Source organism: Ambystoma mexicanum, chromosome 7q (genome assembly GCF_040938575.1).
Source record: "Ambystoma mexicanum isolate Mex_15411 chromosome 7q, UKY_AmexF1_1, whole genome shotgun sequence".
Lineage (NCBI taxonomy): Eukaryota > Metazoa > Chordata > Amphibia > Caudata > Ambystomatidae > Ambystoma > Ambystoma mexicanum.
The window spans coordinates 134,373,468-134,396,531 of record NC_090941.1 but is presented as its reverse complement, the minus strand read 5'-3'; the positions used below and the strand labels follow the sequence as shown (position 1 = coordinate 134,396,531).

General features: G+C 45.1%; 1 protein-coding gene across 1 annotated transcript in view; it reads left to right on the top strand.

The window, feature by feature from the left end:
• TGDS (TDP-glucose 4,6-dehydratase) overlaps positions 1-23,064 on the top strand; it is a 521,057-nt gene that overhangs the window by 89,558 nt on the left and 408,435 nt on the right. Inside the window, exon 2 of the mRNA XM_069639164.1 lies at positions 7,179-7,245. Coding sequence (XP_069495265.1) covers positions 7,179-7,245 — 67 coding nt within the window. The remainder of the gene's footprint in view (positions 1-7,178; positions 7,246-23,064) is intronic.

The following is a 23,064-nucleotide window of genomic DNA, read 5'->3' as shown; positions in this document are numbered from 1 at the left end:
ATGATAACAGTTCAAGTGTAAGGCGACCAATAGAATACCTCCCTTCTTCTGGTTAACACATCTCTTCTCAACAAGTTCAACCAGCACTTTTCATCAGAAGTTGCAACTCTTGCCACAATTCCTCCCAGGGTTATTGAGATTCCTTTCTTGCCCCCCTCTGACAAGTCAACCACTTTATAAACGTCACTAGGATGAGAGAGATTACTTCTGATGCACACTTCAATGATGCCTCCTTATGAGTACTGGGACGAGGGAGATTACTCCTGATGCACTCCTTATGAGTAACGGGACGAGCGAGATTACTCCTGATGCAACCTTCTGCACCAATCCCCCTACTGGGTCTCAGAGGGCCCCTGTTACCTTCTCACGGGGGCAGCCTTTTTTCGGTTCTTCCTGGGCTGTTGGTAGCGGTTGTTGCCTTCCTTTGCTCTTTGCCACTCTGCCCTGCTTCCATGGGGCAGCATTGTTGTGGGACCAGACTGAGGTCCCGCCACTGCCACGCTCCCTCCGGCTACTTCTTCAGTCGGCTTTTCCACCTTCTTTGCTCTGCTCCATAGACTGCTTCTCATGGATCTGCAGCTGTGACTTCTCTTGCCAGGTTCGAACTTCCCAAGGTTTTCCAGCTTCCTTGCAAGACTCTCCCTGATCCAAGTCATTTGTCAGTTTGTATAAGTGTTTGCTGGTTCCCCCCATCAGACTGTCAATGTCTGTCTTGTTTCCATGGAGTGATCTTTGTCTTCTCTGGGCATCTTCATCTCTGTATTTTGATGAGAGGCTATGGTAATGTTTCTCACTCTGCAGGACCTCCACCTCTCTGTACTCAGGGAGGTGCTAGTGCAACCATATAGTACCTTGGTGTAATAGGTAGTACTGTGAGGATGTGGCGAGGAGCATTGGGTGTAAGAGGAAAGGAGGTCGGGTAGGCCTTCTGGGGCCTGGGACCAAAATATCTCCAGTTTTCTCTTCTGAAGTATCTCCCTACTCGAGCTCTTCGGTCTTCCACCTCCAACTCGTTGAGGGTCAATCTTTTTTCCAAGCAAAGTGTTGGAGGCTGATCTCTCACGTCGGCCGGCGCCTCTCTCTGGAACAGCCTCCCTGCCTCTCTGAAACTTGAGCAGAACCATCTCCGGTTCCAGAAGCTGCTCAAGACTTTCCTCTTTGCTTCTGCCTACTCTCTTCCTCTCCCCTGCTGATCTCTCATCCAACACTGCACTGGATACCTGGCTACCCTATGAACGTCGGGCCCAGGTCCCTGCCCTCCCAGTTGCACACCTGCACTGGCGCTTGGCAACCCTGAACTTGGGGCTGTATCTGCAACCCCACAGTCCCCTTATCGGCACTTCCTAATCACCTGCTGTCTGCACTTAACCCTTGAACTGCCACCTGCTGGCCGCACTTCCTTTTCTTGTTTTGTTTGTGTTTTTTATTGATCCTATGTCCTGCACTTGCTCCCCCTCTCCTTGGCACCTCTCCCTCTTTCCTCTCCCTGGACTTATGCGATCTCAATCTCACTGGGCCTAGTAAGATTGTTGTTTTGTTCCCCCTTGTTCCCTTACCATGCCTTGTCGTGCTTTGAAACACTTGTGTATAGGCACGCTAAAAATAAAGTATCATATCATTTCATTCCTCTATCGCCTCATGCCATGGTTTGCCATCAGAGTCAACATTTATCCAGTGGTTGATGAAGCATTTGTTTAAGGGGATGGACAGGGTGTGCTGTTTCCAGGATGACACATTGATTTCGCAGATTGTGAGGGAGATCATGATGCCCTTGTGTACGAAGTACTTAAAATATTAGAGGGGGTGGGCTTCACAGTCAGAAGAGATCAGTGCAAGATTATGGTGTGACAGGTTTCCTATTTGGGTCATACATTAACCAGAGATGGCCTCCTTACATGTTCAGAGCTAGTTGACTCTATCCTTAAAGTTGAGCCCCCAACTTGTAAAGACTTTGTGCGCTCCATCCTTGCTCTTCTAGAATATTACTGAATTCTTTAAAGATTTTGCAAGCAAGGTGTGGGTTCTTCGTGAGATACAAACAAGATGTCAACATTTACTCGCACAAGGAGGCGGACATCTCCTTTCGATCCCTGAAAGTAGAGATTGCAACAAAAAAAAACACGTTGTGTGGGCTCAACCCGGTAGCCAAAACCTTTCTGATGGTTGATGTGTATTCTCCGGGCCATGACGCTGTTTTGAGTTAAATGTTAGAAGGAACGGAGGTCCCAATTGTATTTGCTACTGGGGCACTGGGTGCGAGTGAACGGAAATCCTCAATGATGGAGAAGGAGGTGTTGGTGTACTATTGGGCATCAAAACATTTTAGAACCTATATTTGTAGCATTCTGTACATTTTATAAGGATGGATCACAAGCCATTACAACATCTTCTGTTTACGAAGGGGTCAGGCTTAGCCACTCCTCGCATTGCAAGGTGCTTCTCTTCCATGCAGGAATACAACGTTTTGGTCCTGTATGTGCCAGGAAAAGCAAATCCTGTGGCTGATTGCTTGTGTAGGTCTCCCGACATAGAGGCGGAATTCACAGAGGAAGGCATGGAAGAGTGGTTAGCAAGTGTTTGTGATATTGTCCACATTTGTGGAAAAGTATTTATTGATGGAATCTGTGCAGAGGGATAGCAAATTGGTGGAGGTCATGACTTGCATGGTTCAGGGATGGCAAAGGAGTCATCCAGGTTGTCTTCATTCTTCTAGGTCAAAGATGAATTGAGAAAGTGCGAGTTTGGTCTGTTCCGTGGAGAACGTTTAGTACTGCCCCAAGAGTTGTGGATTTGGTGCACAAAGGACATTTAGGCCAAGCGCAGGTTGAGATCTTTTGGTGGCCTAGGATAGAAGGGATGGTGTAAGAATGCACATGTTTGTATCAGGCATGTGCCCTCAATGATAACTTGCTCAAAACAGGTGACCAGAGGATACCTCCAGTGGAGGTCCCGGATCGAGTGTGGGAGAAATTAGCAATATACTTAGTCGCTCTGCCAGCCAAAATCTATATTTCAGCAAGTTGGCCAAGTGCTTGTGAATTATGCCACAGAGTGGTTTGAAATCTGGCTTGTGGACAGTATTACAACAGAAAAGGTCATCCAATGTTTTGCAAGGGAACCCTATGCTAAGTTTATATTGTCAGACAGTGGTGAGCAACATGTGTCCAGGCAGATGCCGAGTTACCTGAAGGAAAATGGGATTACGATTGACAGGGCGACCTTGCATTGACAGGACGACCTTGCATAACACAATAGCATACAAGTTTGCAGAGTAGGTCCGCTATCTAAGTAAGGAAAACCTAGGTAGCCAGTTAGTTGCAATTAAAGAAAGTGCTGCAGCATAGGATGGTGGCATACTGCGATAAACCATACATAGCAACTGTAGGTTCTCTGTTTGTTAGGATGAGATTGATGTGATCCTGTTCCGAAATATTTCCTCATTGGATGCCGGAGGTGAATCGGGGCAAGGTTTAGTCTTCTGGTTTAGGAACGAGTGAAACGCCACATGGTCATATGCAAAATAACTCTCACAAAGCCCTCCACAGGGTGTCCGGAAATGTGTGCGCTGTGAGTGTTGGTGATCTGAGTAGATTGGGGAAACATTGAGGGTGCCGAAGGGTTGTTCTGTACTCCTCAGACCCATCAAAGTGCTTGGGGTGGGGAGACCTTACTGAGGGTAGGAAGAAGCAGAGAAAGAGCCAGATGGTGGTTGTACGGGGCCTGGGCTGCCCAGAGAACAGGCGCGAGTGTGCATTGTTCCATGGCCATCAAAAGTTGTTGGCTGAGGAGGAATGGTGGAAAAGGGGTCAGGGCATGCAAGATGGACAGAATGAGGTAACTTGGTTGGGGAAGGTAACCATTGTTGGTGAGGAAGGGGGTGGGCCCTTGCGTGAGAGTGAATATGGAGGCACAGCTTCGCATGTAACAGTGCTTCGATGGGACTTGACCTGTACGACCAAAATGGCGGCTCGCTTTGATGACTGTTTCGTAATTAACATCATCCAGTGGTATCTTTTATGTACGTTCGGATGTTGCAGATGATTACATTTACAATTTATGTGCGCATATTTGTTTCCCCCAGTTATTTCCTCCAATTGTCACCCTTTCTTTCATATGTCACCTGGCGAGAGAGGGGCATATGTGTTGTGACTATGCGACTCGTGGGTCTGCATGCCTCACAAGAGCTCCGTTAGGGTGATTTCTGAGGCCGTGCCAGAGTGCTGTGCAGTAACGCTCTGCTTATTAAAGACATAACTTCGTTTAACGTTTCTTTTCTGGCTACTTCACTCCATTGCTGTTTGAATGTTTTCTCAATCCATGAATACAAACATTTATTGATATTGATTTTCACCCTCTTCAGTATATATTGAGGTTCTCACGTCACACCCAATTTGAGTATCTGCCAGAACAATGGTTAGAACAGTCACATCTGTAACCCTGCTGTCAGTGGTAAACCCCTCCCCCCATATGATCAGCTTTTTCTTGCAGTCGCATGTTGCAGATCACTGTCAAATGGAACTTCTTTTATTATTATTATTTTTTTTTTTTAAGCACTGTGGGTTTCTCGTCTGCCAAAATGAAATGTGTTTAGATTTCCAAAATGAGACTTATTCAACCCATTGTTGCCTACAGCTGACTCCTGCCCATAGGCAAAAAATCAAGCAACTCGGGCTTCTGCTATTGCACTAATCTCCGTGTGCTTTTTATGTGAATGAAAAATCAATATTGTATTACAAACTACCTGTATATTTTAGTGCATACATGGCATCATTTCCCCACATGCACATGGAATTTCTATGTCCTTCGGTCACATTAAAGCCCTCTGCCTTTTTATGCCTGTGGGGCAATGATGACTTCACCCCCCCCCCAGCAAAAATATCCCATATTCACCTAGAAGTTCACATTCCTTATTACCTGTTTGCTTAACATTGGTGCTCATTATGCCACAGTTCCTTAGCTCTGCAACCCATCCACCTTGTTGTGTGTGCTGTTGCCTCTTGGGCTGCTTAAGTCTCTAAGGAAGCCTGCAGGACATCTTCTGAGAGGTCATTCTACAAGCTCAATATCAAAGGTGTTTTGTATAGTGCACAGCTGCCATTTGTATAGTTTTACAGAACTGGATCTTGGTCCGACAAGCTATTTTCTACACAGCTCAGTTGGCTGATCGACCAGAGTCTGATATCTGAATGCATAATGCCCTGGATGCTGATTGCCTTTATGTGGTGACTTTCAGTTGGATGGCGAAAGTTGACAGATGTGAACTTGAAATCTTTGAGATCGGGAGGTTGATGGGACCCGCCCAAACATGATAATCAAATGATATTCGTGCAACATAGCACTGGATGCCCATCAAGTCCATTTTTGCCTAAGATGGGTCCACAGCATTTGAATCTTTTGATCATTTAAAAATTGTCGATGTTTTTTCTCCATCATCTTGTCTGATGAAGAGTGTTTAACCAAAACCTTGTGGAATATTTGCGGACGCAATTGGTATGACTGAAAATCAACGTTACGTGATCTGTACATCTGATAAGTGTCGAAAAGACTATGGCCTTTAAGCATACGAAATTAAAAGAATTAATTCAAACTATGTGCGTCAGAACCAAGAATTAAAACTTTTGTTAACGAGTGGATTGTCATTGTGCTTACGAACTTATATATGAGGATGTGACATTTTTTGTGAAACTTTGTAAGAGTAATAATATGCGCCTTGATAATGAGAAAACCAAGTTGTTGATCTTTGGCAAAGCATGCGAGCGTGTTTTGGTATGACAGTCAATAAAAATATACTCGTACACAGACCATATTGAAGCATTAGATCACGCACCAGAAGGCATATAATGTGGACTTCTGCCGTGGTTAGAGCCTGGATTCCCAATTTTCTGATTGTCTGAAGAGAATAAAACATACTCTAATAAAACATTTGAGCTCGCACCAGACGGCTCTCGTGTGCATTAGGGGAGTGTTGCCCATGGTGGTGGTCGCGAACTGAAGCAAAGGGCTACTAACGAGGGCAAAGATCACCTAGCACATAGTAGAGCCTGATGGTAAGGGCTTTCACTTTATAAGAACTTGCACACAGGAAAAAAAGAGCTGCCTTACCTTGGATTTTAGACCTCTGTAAAGTGACACATTCCTTGCCATTTGACATCACATGGGGCACATTCAACGTATTGAAGAGTGAATTTTGTCCTGATGAAGGCCATGCATATGGAATAGAGGGCCGTGACTGGGTGGACGTATCCTCCAACTAGGCCGAGACAGAAAGTATCAACAGTACGGCATAGCTTGACCTTTCAGTGCCAAATGTTATCACAGAGAAGGTGACCTTAATACATGTCACAGTCGACATCCCTCGAGCTGATGTTAGGATTCGAGAAGGAAAATAAAAAAATCGCAATTGTTGTGACTAAGAAAAGTGGGGTACTGACCCATTGCATATTATTTTCCAAATTGAAAGATACAAATGTGTTTAATTTCAGATATTGATGATCATTGTGGATCTTATATTTGATTGCACTAGAGCACTTTACTAACCCATTAAGTGCACAATGGTTCGTTGTTTTAACAAAGTTTTGAATGTTTTCTAAGGAATAAATGTTTTTTATTGACAGTCATGACCCCGGACGTTTAGTTATGTCTTGAGAAGAATGAGCTAAAATGTTCCTCATGGCTGCTTTTTGAGATACGCCGACATGTTTTTACTTTGGTGCCCACACGTTCGTACATCATTATATTCATGCATATGTAATGGAACATAATTGCCGGCACCATGAAAACACAGAAAAAAATAGGCTCAAAAACATGGACGGGGTCGCCCCCGGTACTAAAATAAAAACGTTGATATTTGCACTATTACAAAAAATGTCAACAGCCTACCAACTGATGAAAAGAAATGGACCCTATGGTATAATAGATTGATCGATATTCTGTTTAAAAAAACACCCATCATTTTACACCATTCACATTTCTGTCTCATCTGAGTCTTTTTAGTCTAATCAGCATAGGTCGCGTTCAGTGGACTGCTCGCAACACATTTTCAATGAGAATATATATTTGAGATGTGCTTCCAAATGTGATCAACTGGAGGACCTTTAATGTCGTTGCATGTGAATAAACGCACTAGATCTTTTTCCATAGCGTGGTTGTTTATCATTTATTTTTTATTTTTTTTGCAGAGCTTCACACGTGGTCATCGCTTTTGTAAAGAAATATCCTGATTATCTTGTTATAAATCTTGATAAGGTAGGTTTTTATGGAGCAAGCAATGTTTACCTACTTTAATTCATAATCGTACGAGTATCTGCATGTTGACATTCAGAATGCTAACATGTTCTGCATGTTGCCAGTGCGTAAATTAATCAAACGTTTCTCACGTTACACTGTCATCTATTATTCCACATGATTATCCACTTATATAGCATTTGATGTTTGTTTGTTTATTGTTTTTATATGGCGCACCAAACCCGAGGGTAACTGGGCGCAAGCAGTACAAGGAGACTTTAGGCTTGATGAGTTACAGTCATAGAATTACAGTCATAGAATTACAGGTCACAGGTTACCGGCAAGCAGTTAAGGATATATACAATACATTACAATATATACATTTACATTACGGAAAGCAATATGAGGTGAAGTTTCAGTTGCCAACTTATATGGTGGCAGATACCGGCTTAATCTGTTGTTTGACACTAAATTGTTGGGTGTCATTGGTTCTAATCCATTTCTGTATGTTTCGTCTGAAACTCGGGTAGGTTTGATCAGCCCGGAGTGAGTAGGGGAGTGAGTTCCATGTTTGGGCTGCCATGAATGGGAAGCTTCTGCGGCCAGATTTGGCCAGGTTGAAACGCGGTACACTAAGTTAGCAAGAATTGGAGGATCTAGTCAGGCGATTAGTAGTTTTCTTGGCTATCCGGTCGGAGAGGTACTGTGGTGCGGCATTGTTGAGGCGTGTGTGGGTCAGGGAAGTTGTTTTTAGCATAATTCTGTCTTTAATTAGCTCTTCATTAGCTGTAATTAATCCATACCAAACTTTGTAAAGAAGAAACTTTACTAAACATTTAATTGTTGCAATGCCAACGTTTGGGGACATTAGTACAAGTGTTCAAATCTTAATGGGGACTAATTAATTAAACGTTTATAACTTGTTTAATACTAGAGACCAGTCTCCAAGCGCAGGACTGGGATTCAAACCTGTGTTGTCCTGCGTTGCCTTGCTTTCAAGCCAAGCTCGTTGCCCCTGAGCTATCCTCCTGGCACTATGCGAGGCTAGGCTAACATATTGCTTTTTGAAAGTTGCCATCTACTGGGGGACTTTGGTTATGAGTTAAAAACAAATGCCAAATTGTACAAGATTGTATAGGCAATCAGAGATCACTAGCAACTAATAACGGTTTGTGATCTGGTGGAAATTGATATAGTCATTATGTAGAATAGCACCAAAAAGTGTTTTGGAATGGAAGCAGTACATATGTGTAAATCAAACCGAGGAGCAAAGAGGAGCTTCAAAGTTCAAGCATGCTGCAGACCTCAATTAAAGGGAGAAATTGATAATTGGAAAGTATGATGGAAGAACGTTCTAAACAAATCTATGTGATCACTTCGCCGATGAAAATGTCGATGCCAATTGCGGCGCAGTAATCGAATACATCACTTTACCCACCTCCCTCACCCCGCATACCCCTACCCGACCCTCTACCCCCACCCCACTTACCTTCAAAGTCGCAGTGACTGCGGGGGTGCACAAATGAGGTCGACATAATAGTACATTTCCTTCTAAACCTGCACAGTTGTCCGAATTGGCCAGTAACTCAAATTGAATCCTGAAGGGGAACTTTGGATTCCTTTTTTTTATGTGTGGCCCAGAATGTTTTTAGAGGCTTGCAGGGGTTAATAGCTATCCCTCATTTTGGAGTGTGACCTTTGAAATTAAAATAGTGGCTAAAACATGTTTTCATTTTTAAATCCCTTACAAGTGACATTGAAGTCAATATGTGTAAGGCTTAAACCTTTAAATAACACAAATCTATTTTTCAAAGTAAACACACATTATTTGCCTAATTCACAAACATTTGCCTTGGAGCAAATGAGATTCCAGAGAGCATCTCATTTTTGCACCTGCCATCTTGTATCTGATTCACAAAGCATAAAACTGGAGAATCCCCAGAGATGCCTGGGACAATTCTGAGTTCCTCACAAGCAAGTCTTTGTGAATCCCATTTGTAAAGCTTAAACTCAAAGATGTTTAAGACTTCTCCAGATTTACTCCAGTTTTAGACTTTGTGATTTTGGTATGCGGTAGTAGGTGTCATTCTCTGATGCTTCTGTGCATCCCCTAATTTGCTCCAGTTCAAACGTTTGAGTCCGGCCCTTTATGAGAAAAAAATGAAATTTCAATAGATTGCCTTGCCTTATTAATTCAGAAGTTAAGATCCATGACGTGTTTAGATTCAGACATTGCAAACGTGAGTGATACCTTTCTCTAGAAATTGATACAAATAAAACAAACCTGCACTTCAGTGGTAAATTGCACATCTGTTTTTGGGATCAATCTGTCAGTAAAATAAAATTGCTCCAAAATCACTGTTATTCCTATACACATAGTATTTCAACGCACTTCAGACCAGGGGGCCGTTGTCTTTTTTTTCAATTTTTTTTAAATCCCTTTATTATTTCAGAACAAATCAAGCAAAAGAAAGGTAACATCAACATATCCATTACATCAGGGATTTGCACTCAAATTGTAAAATACATATGTTTGCTAAGCAATCAAACATAACCGTTTTAAGATTCATACAATTAAGACCTTAATAAACTACTACAAACCTCTATTCCACAGTAAAATTTCAAATATCCAACTACAATAGACAATACAACATCAACAAACACAACACCATATAAAAATTACAATAATCACCCAACTATTTCATACAGAAAGTAATGCATGTGGTTAATGAGCATCAGCGGTATAATTCATTAAAAGAACCCCCAATTCGAAGATAATGCTCCTCTCGTTTCTGTTTCATTAGCATTACTTTCTCATAGTTACATAAGGTGCGGACATCTAACAGCCAATCATCTACATTCGGCTTTTTCCTTGATTTCCAGACTTTTAATATTTGTTTAGTTGCCATTACCAAAACCCTATTGATCCAATCTGTTCTCCCTTTGATCTGGTCTCCTCTACCTCTGTTTGATAACAAAATCATCGAGTAAGATGTATGTGGGAGTGAGCCCCCCATTATAATGTCTAATCTATTCAAGACTTCACTTCAAAAGGTGGATACCCTTGAGCATGTCCATAGCATATGGATTAAGGTGCCCCCATTAAGACCACAACCCCAACAGGCATTATTATCCAACAGTCCTAGCTTGGCCATTCGAGCAGTGGTCCAATGCAATCTACAAAGAATTCTTTGTCTAATATACCTTAGTGCTAGATCCATTTTTGACTGTAGACCTATACGAAGCAGACCTTCCCATTCCTCACTAGGAATGTCCATACCTAGTTTCTCCACCCAAGCCTGGCAACATTTTTCTCATGCTTCCACATGTGAATTGTCTATCGGCATTAGTTTCATGTACGTTGACACTGTACATGGGAGAGAACAGATAACCTCACAGACCGTGGGTCTCTCTCTCATGGGATCCCCTAGCATTACCTGCCGTTCTGTCAAAAGAAACTTTAGGTCCCTATAACGTGCACGTTCCCTACCCCCATCCCGAAAGATTCTCTAACTCGTTCCAAGGAGATCATATGATCGCCTTCTCAGACATTGCGTATCCTAAATATGCCTTTTTTGATCCAGCTTTGCCAGCATAAAGTCTTGTTCGCTATTTTTAGTCCTGCATTATGCCATAAAGATGCATCGTAGAGTATCCAGATGTTTTCCCCTCTGGCTGCCAAAACATTTTGTAAGGCCCTTCTAGTAGTATTCATGGTAGGTAAACTTACCGTAGAGTTTGGCATCTTAGACATCGAGTACATGTCACGTAGTGCATAAGGCGAGAATTGTTCACTCTCAATGCTCTTGCCAGTAGGGGACATATTAGCCAACTTCAGAAAAATAGAACGTTGATTTCTTTTTTTAGAACACACCCAGTGCAATAATTCGTTAGATTAGGGTGCCCAAATCCCCCTTCCTTCACAGAGCGTGTTAAAATCTGCTTAGGCATCTTAGGTCTATTACCTTCCCCCCCAAAGGAACTCTTGAAAGACCTTATCAATACTACCAATGACCTTCTTGGTGAATTTCAAGGGGATAGATTGGACAATGTAGAGCACTTTCGGTAAAAGAACCATTTTAACGGCATTCATTTTTGCCCATAGTCTCAGCTTTAAGCAACCCCATTTTAATATCTCTCTCTGGATTTTCACTAATATTTTGGAAATATTATATTCTGCCATCTTTTTGAGGTTACGAACCAAGTAAATTCCTAAATACTTCATTGTTCCCGTCTCTCACTGACAATTCCAAGAACCCATATCACTCCTTGGTTGTCTAACATCTACAGGAAAAACCACGGTCTTTTCCCAGTTTATCTTATGCCCAGATAATACTCCCACCGACTTGACCATGCATTGTAGCTTTTCGCTCCCTTCCAGCGGGTTTGTCAAGATGATAGTCATGTCGTCCGCATAACACAAGATTTTAATTTCACTATCTCCAAATTTGAGCCCCTGAAGGCTATGCTCTTGTTTTATATATGCAATCAATGGTTCTATTGGTAAGTTAAACAGGTATGGTGAAAACAGACAGCCTTGTCTGGTACCTTTTGACAGGAGAAATGGAGAAGACATAACAGAATTGACCCAAACTCTAGCACTAATAGATGAGTTCAGCATTTTAATAACTTGTATAAAAGCGTCCCCAAAACCCATTTTCCTACGTGTGTGATCCAAGAAAGCCCAATTGACCCGATCAAAGGCCTTTTCCGCATCCATAAAAATTAGAAGTGTATTCTGAACCTTTTCCTTCGGGAGTCCCATTATATCTATTAGTGTCCATACATGGTCATACCCATATCTGCCCCGCATGAAGCCAGCGTGGGAACGACTGATCAGATCACCAATGCACTTATCAAGGCGTTTAGTCATTATTCTAGTGAATAATGTAAGATCAACATTTAATAACGATATCGGTCGATAGTTCTCAAATTTTTTATGGTCTTTGCCTGGTTTCGGGATCACCACAGCGCAAGCCTCTTTCATCATAGGACATACAACCCCATCGGACATGAAACCGTTGTATCGCGTACTTAAAAACGGCATCAATACATGACCCAGCGCCCGGTAGAACTCAACCGGAAGACCGTCAAAGCCTGGTGATTTACCTGTATTAAGCTATTCTATGGCAATCAGTATTTCTTCCTCCGTAATGGGTCAATCAACAGTTGTAGCTTGGTCATCAGACAACCTTGGCAGAGTACTTTTATCAAAAAACCTATCCATATCCTCAGATGCCGGGAATTGATCTTCCCTATATAGTGATTTGTAAAATTTCCTGAAACTTTCACATATCTCATCTTTCTTAAATTTATATTTCACCCTCTATTTTCTGGACAAAGGAGTTCTCAATGAAACCACGCAGCCTATTTGCTAATAGCCTACCATTCTTATCCCCTTGTTCCCAGAATTTCTGTCTCATAAAAATGCCTTTCTCATATCGGGTGAATCCAAGACTTTTGAAATATTGTATTCTTACAATGTTCCTGTCAGTTAAGCAACCAGGAAGCTCCCTAGAACTAGTTTTGAGATCTTAGCTTTTTTAATATTCTTGTGTGCCAAAATGTATGAATTTCAGGCTCACTGTAAGTTCCAAGTAAAAAGGATATTTGCAAGTCACTTTGGAGTTCACATAACCCCTCTGTGACTTGCAATATCCTTATAACGTACAGTAGTGGTACTTTATCCCATATATAATAGGGCCACCAGGCACTGAGGTGTTGCTGATTATAAAGTGCACATGCGTGCCTCGTTTTAAAATACAAAATGAGTCTATATGGAGTGGAAACCCTCACACATTTAATACATATTTCTAACAAGGTTGAGCAACCTGTAGGATCAAGTGCGGAATTGCAAGGGAGTTTTTTGGTGGTATCAGCTTCCTAAACTGATGAAATATCAGTTTGCTCCCGCCCCGATCATTGTGCCCACAGGAACATTTGTATTTTTTTAAAGCTGCATTCTTGCTAAGGTAAGGTCAAAGCTGCAACAGTGTGTACAAACCATATGCATTTGGCTGTAGGTTTTTTCCTTTGTTAGCTCATCAGCCAAATAATGTCCAGTTCTTGCTGGATTTTCTTTTCCCCCTGTACACGCACATGTTTTGTTGATTTGTTTCCTGGTGAAACCTTGATATCCCCTTTCTTCTTTGTTATTTCATAGTTTGTTTTCCAGCTGGGAGGAAAGTAATAACAAGTATTGATCGTTAGCTTCCTGAGACACTTCCTGCAGCTTTAAGAGCTTCTTTCTTCACACCAAACATTTTGGCACACTTATTGTGATTGATTTCCAAACTGGATTTTTGAATTGGTAATGAGTACCCTATCCTAGAGAAAAATGTCCCCTATTGTTCTTTTTCAGTTGTTTTGTTGTTGTCATTACGTGTTTGATTTGGTGCACTTAGCTCTTAGCTTTAAGGATTAACATAGTTACAGTTGAAGTGGTTTCTAAAACATGCGGCAATGCACTTGGGACAATATGTTGTGCGGGAATTGATTAATACTGCATTACAATTAATTTGTAAAAACGTTTAAAATTTCAGTTTTTTTAAACCATACAAAAAAATTAATAAAATATGACAATTTGTTTAAAAAACGAAATACATTGAGTTAATAACCCAATCGAACAAAATTCACTTCTATGGGAATCTATGAATTAAAATACAAACCTTTTCAGCAAGTTTGGATCGTGTGCCCGCTATCTCACGCTAAACGCCACCCGACCGTACCCTAAAATGAGATGAACACTCCATATTTGCTTGAAAATGCATGTTTCTTTTGATAACTGGGGACCCCTAAACCAAGAAACCCTCCATCCTGTTCTGTGGAACACTTTGACGCTAAAGTGTCAGCCATAAACTATGATTAAGGTTAGAGCCACCTGGGGGGCGTGGCTTACCAGCCATGGAGTAGGATGTGCGGGCTCGAGCTGCTCCCATGATCCGACACTGATCCTTGAGAAAATGCACGTAATACCGGCCAAAACTGTCACCAGAATGGATGTGCGTGCGTGGGAACGCATACGCTACTAGACCCAAGAAGATTTCAGCTTGCTGGGCAATTATCGGCGAGATTGAGGAACCCGAGGAGTCTGGCTGAATGGATACATTGTATCCAAAATGGCGGCGAACAAAGGATGAGCGGCCGTAACTGCAGTACGGATAAAAGCGCACCGCGTATTGCTGCCCTGCCACTGAGAAGACGGGCCGATCCCCTGCCAGCGACCTGGCGAGAGAATTACACGCGAAGCGGACTATAAATGAGAGCGGAGACGAGGTAGCTTTCCTCGGCCACCAGCTGACTCGATGCGCGGCTATTGCTGCCTGCAGGAAACAAAAGCATCGGGGGCCTCAAATGGAAATGCGCGAGAAATGATGGACAAGATGGATACAATGTAGCAGCAGAGGACGTGAGGAGCACACTCAGACACTCAGACCAGTAGCTGGCGTGTTATGCTAGGAAGCCGGATGCACGGTGAGGCTCTGCGGCTCCGCCGAACAAACAGAACAGCTGCTGTGACACTGAGCTGGAAGTGGATGCGGCGGGCTCAGAGGAGGACTGAAGGCCCTGCAACCAGCATTGTGGATGCTGGCATAACACGGGGAGACCAGCGAACGGCAGCTTAAACAGGGGGCCCGTGAAGGACTAGCATACAGCTGGAAAGGAAAACCTTTGTTCTGGAAGCGTGGGGCTCCCCGCAGGCCATAACTGGTACTTTGCACAGAACGAACGTGCGTCGCGCTACAGCGAGTGGGACTCATGGACCTAGAGCTCTTGGCCCCTGACGGAGCGCTAAATTGAGCATAATTAACAGGTCTGCGCGGAAGGGTGAAAGCGCAGTGATATGCCACATGGACTTTGGGATAGTGGCTCACAGGGTGTCTGATGTGAGGACCCCACCTACGATAAGACCGAGAAGGTGAGCCAGCGAGAATATATGCGAGGGGCCGGGGGGGCATGGTGCACAGAACTGCTATGCTGGTAGGTGCTGCCCAGAGGTACACTGTGGGATGTGACAGTGCCTAAACGCAGCCGGCACCACGGTATATGGTGGTGCGCGGGGAAGACGGCTGAAGATATACCCAGCGGTGCACGTTCCAGCGGAGCACATTGCGCAGAGAGCCCAAAAGTCGGGGGCCAGCGATTTAAGGGGTTGCCCCTGCGATCAACAAAAGGAGCCAATACGTGGGAGAACACAACCCACTCCAGGAATAGCCCGGCGAACGTAAGCTGGTGCGGAGGCTCTCCTGGTCAACTTTCTTGGCCCTGGGTGTGCGTCGAAACAGAAGTGCGGAGCGGACACGCCGGAGACTAAGCGCCCACAGGCAAGATGGCGGGAAGAGAGACCATAACCAAGAGTAAGAATAAACAGTCCACTATGGAAACATTTGCCAAGACGCAGTTGTCTCCAGCGACCACGGCACTCAAGGGAGCGTCAGGACCGATGGAGAGCGCCATAACGATCGAAAACCACCAGATTTTGGCGGCTATCACGGAACTAAAAGATTCATGGGGGTTAGCGATGGCTGACCTGCGCATGTCCCTGGAGGCCAAGATAGATGCAGTGGGCATTGATGTCACCTTGCTGAGGCAAGATGTCAGGGCGTTGGCAGAGAGAACGAGCTGCTTGGAAAGTGCGGTGAAGACCAACGCGGACACCAGTAGCAGCAATGCAAAGGAGGTCCACGTGCTAAAGCAACAGGTAGCTAACCTGGAGACTCGGGCGGAGGAAGCGGAAGGTAGAGCAAGGAGAAACAACATTCGCGTCGTCGGACTCCCAGAGGGAGAGGAAGGCCAAGACCCCACAGACTACATCGAAAATTTACTCCTGCAAGAAATCGGGGCCGAAAAACTCTCGCAAGGCTTTACTGTGGAGCGGGCGCATAGGGCCCTTATGAGGAGGCCACAACTGGGGGCTCCCCCCGGCCTATCATAGCGAAAATACTGAACTATAAGGATCGCGAGAAGATTTTGGAATACTTCCGCAAGGGTGGAACCATCGAGAGAGCGTCGTGCACCGTCACAGCGTATCCAGATTACACAATGCTGGTCCAAAGGCAGCGGTACAGCTACGTGGCGATCAAAAGAAGGCTACGTGCAATGGGGATCAAATATATGCTGCTGTATCCCGCGAAGCTAAAAGTGATACATAAGAGCAAGATGTTTTTTTTCCACACGCCCGAAGAAGCGACGACCTGGCTAGACCTTCAGGGGTGCCCGGAACAGGAGGTGGATCAAGCGCAGAAGTAATACGATAAGTGGCTGGGATATTACGCATGGCGGGGCATGATGTACATTGGGTATCCATTAGAATTATGAGCGAAGACTATGGCTGAGGGGTAGTAATGGGTACGGGTGGCACCTGAAGCAGATCCCATGGACTTGGGCGAACACAAGGACTTGAATATAGCAAAGAAGATAGACATATGTGGTAATTGTACAGTTAAGTGTGTTGAATTCTTAGCAAATAGGAGTGGCGGAACGCGAGCACCCTACCCCCCCCCATATTAGTCTTAGTAGGCTAGCCAGTAGGGCGGCCTTACCCCGCGGAGCATTGAGTACAGGCGAAGCCAGAAAAGTGCTAGATGCGGGCAAGCCTGAGATCCAGGGATGGAGCTGGGCAACAGTTGGGGAGGGGGCTGGGGGGGTTGGGAGGGAAAATGGGGGGTGGGAGGTGTGGGGAGTTGGGTGTGGTTGGGAGGGATAAGGGGAAGGGAGGAGTGTTAGGGGTGTGTGTAGTTGAGGGGAGTTTGAACTGGGATACGAGCCTAAACAGACAAAAACGGGTACAAACAGTCGATTGCGTGGCAGAGGTGGGGGCGGAAAACATAACAAGCCATGGGGGACCTTAAAATGATTACGTGGAATGTTATGGGTCTAAACAGTTATTTGAAGAGAAACAAGGTTATGCTATACTTGCGAAGACAAAAAATAGACATTGCGTTATTACAAGAGACACATCTGACAAGTGAGAGACTGGAAATGATCAAAAAGAAATGGAAAGGAGTGGTGGTGGGCTCAACATACTCGGCTTATGCTAGAGGGGTCCTTATCTGGGTGGCCCCACATGTCCCCTTTCATGTGTTACAGGAAACTGCTGGAGCGGACGGGAGAATGGTAATACTCAGGGGCCTGGTAGAGAACAGAGAGATGTGTAATCAATACATATGCTCCCAATCAGAATACAGCGAGGTACTTTAGAACCCTGAGCGCTACCCTGGGAATGTGCATGGGAAGTGCGGTACTATGGGGTGGGGATTTTAACTGCGTACTAGACCCAAGGGTGGACAGATCAGACCAGAAGATGGAAAGACCCGCCCCGGCGCCACGGGTGTTACAAGCGCTGCTCAATGATTTTGACCTGACTGACGTATGGAGAGCAAAGCACCCCCAAGAAAGACAGTACTCGCATTACTCGGCCCCACAACAGTTGTCCACCAGATTAGACTATGTCTTTGCTACGTCAGGCCTAATAACGGAAGTGGTGCGGGTGGAATATAAAGCGAGAGTCCTGTCGGACCACTCGCCCTTGATTGTTACCTGGCAGTACTGCCCTCCAAGAGCAAGGATCCCAACGTGGAGGCTCCGAGCGGAAGCGCTTACGGATCCTGTGTTCAAGGAAGAGTTAAGGGAAGAGATCATAACCTACTTTGATGAGAACACGGGTAGTGTAGATTCAGCGTGCACATTGTGGGAGGCCTTTAAAGTAGTGTTGAGGGGCGTGGCCATAGCGAAGTCCCACAGGCAGCAAGGCGGTATCCTGGCTGATTTACGGGAGGCTGAGAGGGATTTGGAAAAAACACAAAGAGAGGAGGGCGATACTGGTCCGAATGCGGAGCGGATACTTCAACTTCAACAAACGTGTGGAGAGCACTGGGACAGGTTGTGTAAACTGAATTATAGGAAATACATAGAGAGGCAGCATGCGGGTGGTGACAAAACAGGACGGCTTTTAGCGTGGTTATATAAGAGCGAAACCCCTAGACCCACCATCAGGGCGATAACAAGGGAGGACAGTAGTGTAGTGGACACCCAGGAGGAAGTTAATCAGGAATTTGCCAAATATTACAGAGAACTATATGAGGATGTTGAAGAGGATAATCAAGAGAGGATAAAAGAAACACTCGAGGACATAGGCCTACCTAGGATAAGTGCTGAAGAGAGAGAAGAGCTGGATGCACCAATCACTTTAGAAGAATTAGAGGCGGTGGTGAGACAATTGCCTACTAGTAAAACCCCAGGGGCGGACGGGTTTCCGAGTGAGTTTTATAAAGCATACATGGTAGAGGTGCTCCCTCCCATGCTGAATATGCTAAATGAGGCATTTGAGGCGGGACAGCTGCCGGAGTCGCTAAGGGAAGCAATTATAATTCCGCTCCCTAAACCAAATAAGCCTGGGCACAGTTGCGGCTCCTACAGACCACTATCAATGCTGAATCAAGACAGCAAGATATTAACAGCCGTGTTGGCGAGCAGACTGCGAAGAGTCATAGATAAACTCATACACCCGGACCAGACAGGCTATGTTCCAAACAGAAACATAACTCATAATCATAGACGACTCCACCGAGTCCTTGAATGGGCGGGGCGGAATGAAGGTGATATGGCAGTAGTGTCCTTGGATGCGGTAAAGGCTTTCGATTCTGTTAGGTGGCCATGGTTGCTGTCGACGTTAGAGGAATATGGGATGGGGCCAGGATATGTCAGATGGGCAAAGATGTTATACAGTGCGCCGCTCGCTAGAGTTAAGACGGGTGCAGTTATTTCAGAGAGATGGCGGTTAAGCAGAGGTACTAGACAAGGATGCCCATGGTCCCCTATGTTATACATATTGGCACTGGAACCGTTGGCTATATACCTCAGACAGCAGTATGACACCATAGGCATTGAAGTGGGTGGGGAGCGACACTTAATCTCTTTATATGCAGATGATATGTTATTGTATCTGAAGCATCCCGAGGAGAACCTCCAGTATATTTTAGAGGTTATGGATCGGTACGCAGAGCTTTCTGGAATAGCTGTGAACCCTCAGAAGTCCGTAATTTTCCCGTTGGGTAACTATAGGGGACTCCTTGCAGAGCAGTTGCCGGTATTGCAAGCCCCTTGGGCGGTTGACACCTTTCGATACCTTGGGATAGACGTGTATCATACGGTTGAACAAGAACATAAGCACAATACGGAGGTAGCTGTGGGGAAGATAGAGCACAGTATGAAGTTTTGGGGAAAGCTGCCGCTAGCTATGATGGGGCGTAGTGCAATGCTTAAGATGGTGGTCCTGCCCAGACTCTTGCATTATTCTGGGAACATTCCATACCTCATACCTGGGAAGTTTTTTGCCAAACTGAATAGCATATGCAGGGACTTTTTGTGGCAGGGAACTAGATGCAGGATGGCATTGTGGAAACTGCAAAACTCTTATGAAAAAGGGGGGATATGGCTCCCCAACTATGAGGCCTACTACGTGGCGGGCCAACTGCAGTATGTTGCTAAATGGCTCTCGGATGAAAGTACCCCCGAAACCGGATTGTTTAGAGCAGACTGTGTCCCATTTTATTTAAAGGAAGTGATCTGGTTGTCCGAAACGGATATGCGAGGGCGCCCCAATATGTTGATGCTAGGGTGGGGGATCTGGCGCCGTGCGTGCAGGATGATGGAAACCTCAGCTCCGCGCTCCCTGCAGATGCCGCTGGTGGCACTGGCCACTGGAGATGAGCAACTGCGGAAGAGGATCAGAAGCCACTGGGAGCCAGTGGGTTTGGTAACGATTGGAGATGTATGGCGGGAGGGATCCATCATGAGTTTCGAGGAGTTGGGCGAGGAAACAGGTTTACACACAGGCCAATATATTACATATCATAGACGGGCACGCGAAATTAAAATGATTTGGCCCGAAACTGTCCTCGAAGCAGAGCCGGATGGTATTGTAGACGCTATATATGACATAACAGAGGGAGGACATGAGATCTCAAGGTTGTATGATATGCTGATGCTTAGGATAGGTAAAGAACCAATGCAACTTCGATTAGATTGGGAAACTGAGGTGGGAGCCCCAATGGAGGATGGGATGTGGGAGCGGGATTTGTGGTATCATCAGAAGGTGTCGAGAAATGCTAGGTTGAAACAGATACAATTATATATTACGCATAGAGCGTACATGACACCCCTGAGGATATCGAGGTTTAAAAATGCAGGTAGACAAGCATGTCCCAAGTGTGATGAAGAACAGGCTGACATGACACACATGTTTTGGTCCTGCCCTTGGGCGCTTCTGGAGCGAGATAGCGGCGAGACTGGCAGATAAAGGAGTTGCACTGGTTGTAGAGTCAGCTTGGGCCTGCTTATTGGGGGGGTTCCCTAGATCGCAGAAACTGAAGCATGTGAACAAATTGAAAGACTTGGCATATGTGCTAGCTAAGAGAAGGATTGCCATGGGGTGGAAAGCATGTCATAAACCGCAGGTGGAGATATGGTGGAAGGAATTGCAAAAGTGGGCGGAGGCAGAGACAATGGTATGGCAGGAGTTCAGTATAAGGGGAGGGGAAGAAGAGATGGGAACCCTGCGGGCTTGGAAATCACTGATAGCGGAATTGTTTGGAACGATGCCAGACCTGGCGCGTTCCAGTGGAGAACGGACCCCACCGCGCAGCGTGAACACAGAGTGAACAGACTTGACGGGCTCGTAGGGGGGGGTGGGTATTGGGGAGCGGAGGTCAAATTGTATAATGAACACATTCGAACTGTATTACGCATCTTGTATTATATATTTGGTCTGTATTGTTTTGTTGGTTGAAATATAATAAAAAAACGTTTAAAAAAAAAAAAAAGGTTAGAGCCACCTACTTCAAGCCTGTGGTGGCCTTCCCCTGTTGCAGGCAGTCTCCATATTCCTTGCTTGCTTGGAAATGTACCTTTTTTTTGTCCTGAGATCAGCACGTAGAAAGGTGACGCCACAAATTCAGGGTTGAAATGCTATTGGATTGCCTACACAACATCTTTGCGCCCACTCCAGCCCCAGCTGCCTTCACACCAGGTGTGGGAGGAGAGTGGGAGCCCGAGGAAGATTGCTCTATGGCGTGTGTCTGTGTATTCTGTGTGAGAGAACTTGTGAAGCCCTTTGGAGACATTGGGGCAGACGTCTGCGAGAAACAATCGGGGATTCTGGCCTTGCCCCTGATGAACACCTCATAAATGTCACTTTCTGCTGAAAGGGTATTGCCCTGATGAACAAAAGGTTCCAGCAGGCTCCAGCAAGGATATCACTTGAGCAAGACCAAGTGAGGTATGAGTGACTCGGCATGCCATCCTACATACTAAGGAATGTGAAATGAGCGCCTTAGGTTTTCATATCTTGAGCAGCTCTTTCTCCAAACCAAAATGTTAATGTCTCCCAAAACCCTTAGCACTTCGATTTGCATAATGGGAAGAGTCCCCACTCAGCCTCCTCCCTTCATTTGATAATTTCCTGATCCTTCTCGCCAATAGTGTTCAATGTATGAGCGAGCGAGAATGAGAGCGAGAGATTTTCGATAGTGGCAAAGTGAGAGTAATCTGCATGGCCCAGCAAATTTAGTGCCTATATGGGTCTTATCGTAACATTCTGTGCCATGCTTATGCAGCGAACATATAATCCAGCCTTGTGTGCAAGTTATGTGAGGCCGCATAATGTGAATACTGCCTGTCTGCTGGGTGTAGCTGCCTAGACAACACGGAGGAGAGCAGCTGCCCCCTTCACAGGTACTTTTTACCTGCTGTGCAGCTCGGTGATCTGAGTAACCCTGATTCACCGTTCTTATTCCAGCAAGCATGCTGGTTTTGAGGAGACACCAGCATCTTCCTTCCTGTTCAGCACTTCACTGAACACTTGGCAAACTCGTTTGTATTCTAAATCACGGTCCTGAAGAAGATGGCCTGAATCTCCTACGCCATTGAAACCGGTCGGCCCCTTTCGGTCATGAGGGCTCTCATGACCCACGTTTGATCTCTTATACACTTATCAAAGAGACGCAATCCTCTAAAAACGACCTACTGTAGCACACTCATTATTACTGAGTGAGCCACACATTCTTATAAGAGCCTTTTCTAGCCCTCCAGCCCCCCGGCTGGTCATTTTATTTACCCGCCAGTGGTCACTCCACCAGTACTCTTACATACCCAAACCAAAGTGACCTACGGGTACCATTAAAGTTGCACACTCTGGACGGAACGTAAGCAGTTGACCTGATTCACAGGTTGGATCCACGTTCAAGATCAAGCAGCCTCAAGACCTAATTCATTGCCTTGTTGTATGCTGCTTAACCCTCTGGAGTCTACCACTGTTTTAAACGTTTTTGTTGGACGACCCGTGTCTGTTTCCAGACACTGCCATTAGTATAGAAGGTTGAGGGATAGTACTCTCCTCTATATCTTTTTAGTAGGCGATACACCACATGCCACCGAGGGACAGGCACCCCCGCCAGGTTCAGGGTGTTCTTCCTTAGGGTCAGGTAAGCCGAGTCGGGTGGTCCTCCCCCCTTTTCATGTGTGTTGAGTGCGAGCACTCTAATTGATTCATTTGCTTTGCAATCCTCTGATGCACCCTGAATACCTACCTTCCCACAAAACCGTTTTTTGTTGTGTTACCTGTAGCTGCCTCCAAACATCTTTGAGTGCAAAATCTCTCAGCAGGGCCTGTAACACCTTTGTGGCCGGGGTGGGTTTGTCTAGTTTACCACCTGATCTGTCCATTTTAGGATTTAATGTACAATTAAAGTCCCCTCCCCATAGGATCGCGACACCCAGTAGGGTGCTAATTTCGCCATATAAAGACCTAAAATAAGCCGCTGTATCTTGTTTAGGGGCATA